Source organism: Arachis duranensis, chromosome 3 (assembly GCF_000817695.3).
Source record: "Arachis duranensis cultivar V14167 chromosome 3, aradu.V14167.gnm2.J7QH, whole genome shotgun sequence".
Classification (NCBI taxonomy): domain Eukaryota; kingdom Viridiplantae; phylum Streptophyta; class Magnoliopsida; order Fabales; family Fabaceae; genus Arachis; species Arachis duranensis.
Window position 1 is genome coordinate 40,766,309 of NC_029774.3, and position 10,427 is coordinate 40,776,735.

Genomic DNA, 10,427 nt, shown 5'->3' on the forward strand with positions numbered 1-10,427 from the left:
CTCCATCATTCTAGGAAGGCCATTCCTAGCCACTGGAAGAGTCCTAATTGACGTAGAGAGAGGTGAATTGGTGTTGAGGTTACATGAGGATTGGATGGTTTTCAAGGTTTTTAAACCTCCACCACTCTTTGACAAAGGAGGTACCTGCATACAGAGTACGTTGCTGAAGCCTCCTCCCATGGTTGGAACTAATACTATTCCCCCTGACATCAAACCTAAGTTTGGTGTTAGGTGTGCTTTGTCCACCAAGGAAGGAGACCCCAAGAAGAAGTTACCCAAAGGCTGGAAGAACAAGAAGGTTCCAACTGAAGACTTCTCACCTGGGATGAGAGTAGTATTCACTAGAAGTCCAGTTATACCACACACTGTGAATAGGATCCTGTCTCTGGAACATGTTGAGCTGATTCATGAGAGCACAGGAAAGAAGTTCGAAATGAGGGGTGAAGATCTGAGCCCCTATGACCCTCCTCCTTAGAAGAGCTAACCATCAAGCTAGTGACGGTAAGAAGTGCTTGTTGGGAGGCAACCCAACCATGAGTATCCTTTAGTATTTCTATTTTATTTCTATTTTAATTTCAGTTTTAATTTCATTTAGTTTTTAATTTTTGTTTTCATAGTTTTCCTAAGTTTTCTAATGTTTGTGATCATGCGTGATGCTTAGAATAAAGGCAGGAAGACTTAGACAGAAGAACAAAACGCCCTGGAGCGAAACAAACTTGAGCACTAAATGCTAGGGAGGACGTTTAATGCCAGAAGAGGAGCAAAGTAGGGCGCTAAACGCCAGGGAGGCCGTTTAGCGCCATAGATGGAGTAATTATGGGAGTTTAATGCCCAATTTGGGCATTTATTTCATATTTTGGCACCCCCTTGGGGCGCTAAACGCCAGCCCCGACGTTTAGCACCAAGGGTGTTCGTCCCAAAAAAAATGATGTTGATCCCCTATTGGCGCTAAATGCCAGAGCCGGCATTTAGTGCCCAGGATGCAGACTTCAAAGAATGAAGAGGGTGTTTTGGGCAATGGTTAAACTCCAATTCCAAACCACTTTAACCATTTAAACTTATCCATTCTCTCTCCTCCTTACCCACTTTTTCATCCACATTCATCCATCCCATCACCCATCATCTCCCTTGATTATCCCAACTCACCTTCCACTCCACCCATCCACTCTCATCTATCACATCTCTCCACCCAACAACCCAAAATTCAAATTTAATTCCCCCCCTCTACCCATACCCCATAACTAAACCCCCCTTCTCCACCTATAAATACCACAGTCCTCTTCCTCTTTCACCACACCTCAAACTACTCTCTCCTTCCTTACCTACTCTTCCCCTTTACACACTCCCTACTTTCTTTTTTCTCTTCCATCCTAGCCAAGGTCGAGGCCTTCTCCTCCATTCCCCTCTATCTCTTTTGTTTCTATTTCTCCATTTCCTTATTTTCTATCTTTATTTTTGCTCAAGGACGACCAAACCTTTTAAGTTTGGTGTTGGGTGCTCTGCTTTTTTTTCATTCTACTATCTCCATGGCACCCAAGACCGAAGAATCCTCCTCAAGAAAGAGGAAAGAGAAGGCTCCTGCCTCCAATCCATGGGACTTCACCCAGTTTTCCTCTAAGACACATGAGGATAATTTTTATGAGGTGGTGCACAAGAAGAAGGTGATTCTTGAGGTCCACTTCGGTCTGAAGCTGGATGAGTACCCGGAGATCCAGTACCAGATTCTGAGATGGGGTTGGGAAGTTCTGGCCAACCCCATAACTAAAGTTAGAGCATTGATGGTGCGGGAGTTCTAAGCCAATGCTTGGGTGACATACAAGCATGTTAGAGGCGTAAACCTGGAGCCGAAGAACTGGCGTACCATAGTCAGAGGGCATATCATGGATTTTAGCCCGGAGGATGTAAGAGTGGCACTACAGTTACCACCATCAGGAGAGGACCCTCATTCATACACTCAGAGGGTCAATACTGATCAGAGGTTGGATCATATTCTTGCTGACTTTTGCCTCTCCGAAGCTCAGTGGAGGAGGGATTCTAGAGGTCGCTCATACCAGCTGGGTAGGCATGACCTCAAGCCAGTTGCTCGAGAATAGTTAGAGTTCATCCAACGTTCCATCTTCCCTACGAGTAACCATTCTGAGGTTACAGTTGAGCGAGCAGTGATGATCTGTTGTCTCATGCTCAGCAACGAGGTGGAGGTGCACCAGCTGATCCCTCAGGAGTTCTATATGATAGCTGACAAGGCCTCCACCTCTGTGAGACTAGCTTTCCCTCACCTCATCTACTGCCTGTGTGTAGCAGCTGGAGCTCACATTGATGGAGATACCCCGATCGACATTGAGAGGCCGATCACTAGGAAGGATATGGAGCTTGCTCACGCTAGAGAACTCGGGCATGGACCACAGCAGGAGCCAGTTCGACCGCCTCCATAGGATCTTCCAGAGATGTCTTAGGGAACCTATTTTCCTCCCCATGACTACTGGGACCAGTCGACCATATCCATAGGGGAGTTTACATCATCTATTGATCAGTGGAGGAGTAGAGGAGGCAGGGGCGCGATATAGAGGAGCTGAAGCATCAGAGAGGATTTTTTGGAGGGAGCAGTAGCCACCATGACTGAGGTGGTTGAGTTTCATTCTCCCTTTTTTTATCTTATTTCTATTTTTTAGTATTTCATTCTATTTTCTGTTTTCTATTCTAAGTTGCATGATCACTAGTAGGATTTTCTTGCTTTTTAGTTAGTCGTTGATTTTAATACTTTATGTTTATCTTTAAAATATGTCTCATGTATTGCTCACTGAGTTTAAAAAAGAAATATCAAAAGAAAAAGGAGTAGTAAAATCCATGAGATTTTGAGTTATACATATATATATATACATACATATATTGAGTTATTCTAGTTACTTTGATGTCGTGGCACTATCTTCGTTTCTGAATGTATGAATCAACCATGCATATTTGATATTAGAGTTAAGAATATTGGTTCTTAAGGAACATAAACTTAGAAAAGTATTATTGATTCTCTGAAATAAGAAAAAGATTGATTCTTGAAGCAAAACAAACAGCAAAAAGTACAAAAAAAATTAAAAAAATAGAAAAAGGTTCAAGGCTTTGAGCATCAATGGTTAGGAGGGCCAAAATTGATCTAAAGCTCAAAAGAGTGGTTTTTCCTAACTTTATGCTTATGATGTGAAGGTGTCAAGTAACCGTTGAGACTGAACACTTAAAGTCGTGATCAACTGCTGTTACAGAGTATGCCTAAGGCTCTGAGCACCATTGTCTGGGAGAAATAAAAAGAAAAATTAGAACTCAAGGAGTTTTTCAGTTAAGTGCTTGTGGTGTTGTTGTATCAAGTTAAGCTTGAAGACAAAACACTTAGAATCACGACTAGGCTCAAGGTGCAAAGCACCAAAGAAAAGAAAGAGCTATGTTCAAGAATCAATTAGAGCCTAAAGAAGAGAATCTATAATATCATCCGAGTTCTAGTTCTAAAAGATACTAATTTTCTGAGCAAAAGTTTAAGTTTGGTGTTGCACAAAACTTTCCAACCCCTCCTCAAAATCTGTTCCCGGATCTCCAGATATTCATCCGGCTGTAAGTCAAATCGCACCTTCGAAATAACCTTCTTCTTGCTTACAATCTCATGAAAGTGGTCCTCATGAGTTTTAGAGCTAATCCGGGTCACATCAAATGGACCGGTTGCCGGAGCCTTCTCCTTTTTCTTCTTAGAAGAGGATTCTTCGGTCTTGGGTGCCATATGGAATAGTCACAAAGAGAAAAAAGCGCAGTGCCTCAACACCGAACATAAAACTTTTGCTCATCTCTTAGCAAAGATAAAAACAAAAATAATGGAAGAAAAATATGGTGATGATGAGAAAATAATAGAATGAATAATAATAGAAAATTAAAGTAGAAGGAAGGGAATGTGATGAAGAAGAAGCTGGGTTATGGGAGTTAGAAGGGAAGAAGGAAGTGGAAGGTGTTGTGGTAAAAAAAAATTGAAAAAATGTGGTATATATATAGTGGGGGAAGGCGAGGCTCGGTTGGTTCATGAAAAGGGGGGTAAGTTGATAGGTGGTTGGTATATGGGTAATGGAATTGGAGTTAATGAGGGGATTTGATGAGATTTGATAGGGTGATGGGGTGGGGATACGGTTTTGACCGTTCCAAAATTTGAATCCCTTTCTTCACTAACTGTTTATGTGCCGCTGGCGCTAAATGCCTGCTTCAGTGTTTAGCGTCACAGCACTTCGCAATATGTGCCATTTAGGGCGTTAAACGCCCATCCTGGCATTTAGTGCCATTGCCCTTTTCGAATTTTCTTTAAGGAAAATAATAATTTTTTTGGGGACGATGGCTGGCGTTACGCCCACCCTAGCGTTTAACGCCAGCAGGACAGTAAACTCCTTGATTTGCATGCCATATAGGCCATTAATCGCCCACCCTGGCATTTAACGCTACCAACCTTGATGCCAATCTAGGCGCTAATCGCGGACCTCGGTGTTTAGCGCCCAATATGACATAAATACACCTCGATATTTGTGCTCCTTGGCGCTAAACGCCCAGCCTAGTGTTTAACGCCACCCAACATAGAGCTCCTTGAAATTTGTGCCATATCTGGCGCTGAATGCCCATCTTGGTGTTTAGCACCAGAGCACTCGAATAAAATCCTCTCCAAGGTGTTCTATTCTTCCTTTAGATCCTTCTGTTCCTATTCTAAGAACTTCACATGACCACAAACGTAATAAAACCAAGGAAAACTATGAATAATAATCATAAATGAATGGAAATCGAATGAAACACAAAATCAAAGGATACTCGGGGATGGGTTGCTTCCCAACAAGTGCTTCTTTAACGTCAATCTATTGACGTTCAGCTCTGCTAAGTCAAGGGTTAATCATAGTGCTTCACTTTCTCACCTCTCATTGTGAATCATTTTTCTGTATTCTCATAGATTAACTCAATATATTCAAGAGAGAGGATTCTGTTCACTGTAATGAGGCAACACTGGGGTTTTAGTCAACACCACTTTCATTCCTAGTGAGAAATCTTCAGTGAGGATCTTCTTGTTTTTACATCCCTTGGGTATTTTCTTCTTGGGAACCTCCTACTTGGTGGGTGATGCACATCCAACACCAAACTTAGGTTTGATGTCAGGGAAAATTATATTGGTTCCCACCAAAGGAGGCTTGAGTTGCAAACTCTATTTTTCCGCATTAAGGGGTTCTTGGAGACTTGGATTAGTGAGTTCATTCTTCATGCACTTGTCTTCTTCACTTGAGTGTTGTATGGATCTAAAAAACTTCAAGATAAAAAACTCCTCATGCACACTCAAAACAAATTCACCTTTTTTTCACATCGATCAAAATACTCTCAGTGGCTAGAAATGGTCTTCCTAGGATTATAGAGGCATTTTCATCCTCTCCCATGTCAAGGATTACAAAATCTGCAAGGAGAAAGAATTTCTCCACTTTGACCAAGAGATTCTCTATTATTCCATGTACATGTTTCAAAGACTTGTCTGCCATTTGTAATGCTATCCTTGTTAGTTATGCCTCTTTGATTTGCAGCTTCTTCATCACAGACAAGGGCATTAAGTTGATACTCGCACCCAGATCACATAAGGTTTCATCAAAGGTTGTGCTCCCAATGGTGTATGGAATCTAAAAGCTCTCTGGATCTGGCATCTTTCTTGGTAATTTGCTCTGAATTATTGCTCTACATTCCCCGATCAGAACCACTGTTTTATCTCCCTTTAAAGTTCTCTTCTTGGAAAGTAATTCCTTCATAAACTTAACATAGGGAGGCATTTTCTCCAAAACCTCAGCAAAAGGAATATTGATTTGTAACTTTCTAAAGACTTCTAAGAACTTTAAAAACTGTATGTCCTTTGTCTCCTTTTGAAGCCTCTGAGGATATGGCATCTTTGGCTTGTACTCTGGTGCCTTAGGCAACGCTGGATACTTCTCAACATCAACCAAAAAGGGGTTGTCCAGGTGTCTAGAAGGGGCGTGCTCCTCTTTACTCTGCACCTCCTCTGGAGCTTCTTTTTCACCTGGCTTCTTAGTAACTTGTGACTCTGCACCTGCCACTTGTTCACTTATCAAGGTAATGGCCTTGCACTTCTCCTTTGGATTTGGAATTGTGTTATTAGAAAGGGAATTAGTGGATCTCTGATCAATTTCAGCAACTTTTGTGGCTATTTGACCCATCTACACCTCCAAGTTTCAGAGTAAAACTCTGGTTTCCTGCATGAAGCTAAGAGTATTCTTGGAGAGTTCTGCAATAATAGATGCTAAGTCAGGAGAATTATGAGATGGAAAGATGCTTGTTGTGGTTGAGAGGGCTGAAACTGCTGGTTGCTGAAGTTATTCTACTTGAAATTGCCCTGAGCATTGTTGCCAAAATTTTGTTACCTCTATGCTTGATTTTTCCAACCAAAATTAGGATGATTCCTCCACCACAGATTATATGTCTTAGAGAAAGGATCATTGTTAGGGGGTCTAGAGGAATTACCCATGTAATTAACCTGTTCAAGAAAAAATTGAGCATAATCATAAGTCTCACCTTGAGGGAAGCCACCACTCATATCATAAGATGTATCTTGAGTATTAATAGTTGAGACTTGCATTCCACTCAAGTGCTGGGTAATGGCATTGATCTATTAAGACATGGACATGTTCTGAACAAGAATGGCATCCAAAGCATCCAATTCCATGACTCCTTTCTTCACCGAGGTTTTCTCAGAAGAGTACAAATATTGGTTATTAGCAACCATTTCAATCAACTCCATAGCCTCATCAGGGGTCTTCTTCATATGAAGTGATCTGCCTGCAAAATTATCCAGAGACATTCTGGCGGTCTCAAAAACTCCATCATAGAAGATCTGTAGCTGAATCCAATCTGAGAACATATCAGGAGAGCACTTTCTGAGCATTAATGTGTACCTTTCTCAGGCTTCATAGAGAGACTCTCCCTCTCACTGTCTGAAGGTCTGAATGTCCATCCTCAGCTTAATCAGCTTCTGGGGTGGAAAGATCTTGGTCAATAACCTATTGACCACGTTATCCCAAGTGTCCAAGCTCTCCTTGGGCTGAGTGTTAAACCACTGCTTAGCTTTGTCCCTTATAGCAAATGGAAAGAAAAGTATCTTGTAGACATCATGATGAACTCTATTAGTCCTCATAGTGTCACAGATCTGCAGAAAATTAGAGATAATCAAGTTTGGGTCTTCTTGTGGGAGTCCATGAAACTGGCAATTCTGCTACACCAAAGAAATCAATTAAGGTTTCAACTCAAAGTTATTAGCAGCAATAGGGGGTACAACAATGCTATTCCCATAAAAATCACGGCTGGGAGCAGTGTATGAGTCAAGTGTTCTCCTAGGTTGTTCAGTTATATTAGGAGGATTAACAACATTAGTATTAACCGCATTGTTGTTATTGTTGAGCTCCATAGTAGATTTTTCGTCTTCTTTCTCAAAATTATCCCTAAGATTCTCATTGGCTTTGTAAGCTCTAGCTTGTTGTAAACGCTGCCTTAAGGTCCTTTCAATCTCCGAATCAAAGTCTAGAAGATGTTCTTAGTTCCTATTCCTGCTCATAAACAACAAAAAATAAAGGAAAAGGTGTGAATCTCTACGTCAATGTGAAGAAAATTCCTCGTGAGGTAACATGTGTAAAATAAATAAAATAAAATAACTGAATAAATAAAACAGAAAATTCAAACAACTAATAAGCAAATATGAAACATAAAATTCGAATTCAGTAAAATAACCAAAAGAAATAAAACAACTAAGGGTACACCAAACTTAATTTCAGAAATTACAAGAAAAATTTTAAATGCAATAAAACTGAATTTTTCGAAAATTTAAAGAAAGAAATTAAATGAAATTAAAGAAAAAACGCCTAATCTAAGAAATCAAACAACCAATAGTTGTCAATCGCAGTCAATCCCTGGCAACGGCGCCAAAACCTTGGTGCGGAATTAGAATGTCCACAACTGAATCGACAAGTGCACCAGGTCGTACCAAGTAATACCTCAGGTGAGTGAAGGTCGATCTCACAAGGATTGATGGACAGAGCATTAATAGTCGAATGACTCACTTAGTCAGGCAAACAGAATATGGTGTTTTGAGGTTCAAAAGCATTAAACAGTAATTCAAAGAGTAGGAGCACAGACAATGAAATTACTGTGAAAAGTATGTGAGAAGATAGTTAAGGTTTCGGAATTATTTATTCTTTCAAATTTCTTACCAACTATTTTAATTATGCAAGATTCATTTCATGGCAAACTGTAATTGGCTAAACCCTAATTCCTTAGTGATTTAGTCTCCTCTAACCTAATCAACTGCCAATTCCTTGGTCACTTAATATAGATTAGAGGGTTAGGTTCAATTCTAGTTTATTAGCGACAAAAACTCTAATTACCCAAATATAAGAAGATTATATGTCACAAATCCCATTAAGTCCAAGTAATTAGCAGTTCAGGAGGAATTTATTTTAAAGCTAGTATTCAAGTGAGATAACTTTTTCAAGAATCAACAAGAACTCATGTAGAATAGGAGTTATTTTTCATTACACTCAAATTCATAAGATGAAGAACGAAAGTAATCCTTGAAATTAAATTAATACATTAATTAAAATAGAGTGATAATCTTATTAATCCATGGAAATAAACAAAGCTCCTAACCTTAACCAAAGAGGTTTAGTTGCTCATGACTCAGAGAAAACTAGGGTTCAAAAGTGTGTAAGTGCGGAACGACGTCCGAGAGAAGAGCTCGAAGGGCGAAATATTTTCCCTTTTATATTTAACCTAATTTAATTTGAAAATAAAATAAACTAATAATTACTAAAGCCCAAAAGATTGTGTTTGGGAATAGAAATACTTAAAACAAAATAAAATATAACAATTAAAAGCCAAATCCAACTAAAGATGCTCCTTTGGGTGAGTTGATCCGTGTTGTTGGCGTTAAACACCAGATTCGGCGTTTAGTCCCCAAGTGGCAGAAACGTCACTTTCAATTTTGAATTCCTGGTGATAAACGCCAGGTTCAGCGTTTAGTGCCCTTGATGGCAGAGGCTTTGCACGCATCACAAGGCAACTAGAGCTAAACCCCCAGGTCCGCGTTTAGCGCCAGCTTGGTAGGTTCCAAATTATTCTCTTTTCTTACACACGAACTCTGCCAAACCGATCCAAACTTTACCTGATATAATTAAAACAATAAAGCGACTCAAAGTAGCATCCAAATAGGCTTCAAACACTAAAATCCAATTAAACTCAATAAATTTATATCTAAAATAAATAGAAAAGAGAGAAAAGATGCTCACGCATCCAACATCATCAAAGGCTCATCAATCATACTTCATCATATCTCAATCAATCTCATCATATCTCATTCAAAGTTCATAATTAAGTCAGTTCTCCTTATTCTTTTTCTCATAACCAACCTCATCATCAAACACCTCTCAACTCAGCCATATTTCATTACAATTATCATTATCTTTATTACTAACTTCTTATTCAATATTACTAATGCCTCATTAATTCAGTTAACTCTTCGTAAAACCCTTCCATGTATCTCCTCAATTTATTTAACATACTCATCCCCGTTATAAGGTTTAAAGACTCATTAACAGACTTTAAACAAGTGTAAAAGAGGTTTGGAAAGCTAGAGGATTGGTTAAACATTCAAAATTCTCATTTTTGGCTAAAACAGGGGGCTCGCATACGCAACACTCCCTTTTCTTCAAGAGCTGTTAACTCATTAAAGAAAACCAGTTTTACACCTAACTTCCGACGCTCATAACTTCCTCTACAAAACTCTTATGTACATAAACTTTATACCGTTTTCAAAATTATCTTTAATTGGAAATAGATTTCATTTAAATCCAAATTCCAAGGCTCAAGTTATGATTTTCCGAAGTTCGTTAAAATTTTATTTTTACCAAAAGAGTTCAAAACTCTCTTTTCCAAATTCTCAACTTCCAACCAAAGTTTCACGTCTCAAACAACATCAAATATACTCCAAACAATCCCATACCCATTTTATCCCTTCACAACATATCAATTCTCAAATTGTAACAATTTTATCCTAACTATTTTCAATCAAAACAATGCAATTCATTAATACATCAATAATTATACTCATATCATCAAGTCTTGTCAACCATCATCAAAGGCTCATCAATCATCATCACAAACTTATCACAAACTCAATATTTCACCAAAACCACTAACATTAGCAAGTTCACAACATTCAACCTATCATACGGTTAACTAGCCTAAGTATTTATGATGCATTATATATTATCTATGAGAAACCAAAATCATACCTTGGCCGATTTCTCCCCAAGCTCAAACTCCTCAATTTAAGCTTCCAAGGTTACAAATTAAGTGCTACAGGGTCCAGCAACCAAAGCTTGACT

General features: G+C 39.1%; 1 protein-coding gene across 1 annotated transcript; it reads right to left on the minus strand.

Annotated features, from left to right (window-relative positions):
* Nucleotides 1-5,663: 5,663 nt before the first annotated feature.
* On the minus strand, nucleotides 5,664-6,212 carry LOC107478965 (uncharacterized). The gene has a single exon (XM_016099121.1). It carries the CDS (start codon nucleotides 6,210-6,212, stop codon nucleotides 5,664-5,666), a length of 549 nt encoding a protein of 182 aa, XP_015954607.1.
* Between the last annotated feature and the right edge of the window lie 4,215 nt (nucleotides 6,213-10,427).

Bases quoted from the DNA above. Each gene is read 5' to 3' on its own strand.
- LOC107478965 (XM_016099121.1), bottom strand. From the start codon at position 6,212: ATGGGTCAAATAGCCACAAAAGTTGCTGAAATTGATCAGAGATCCACT.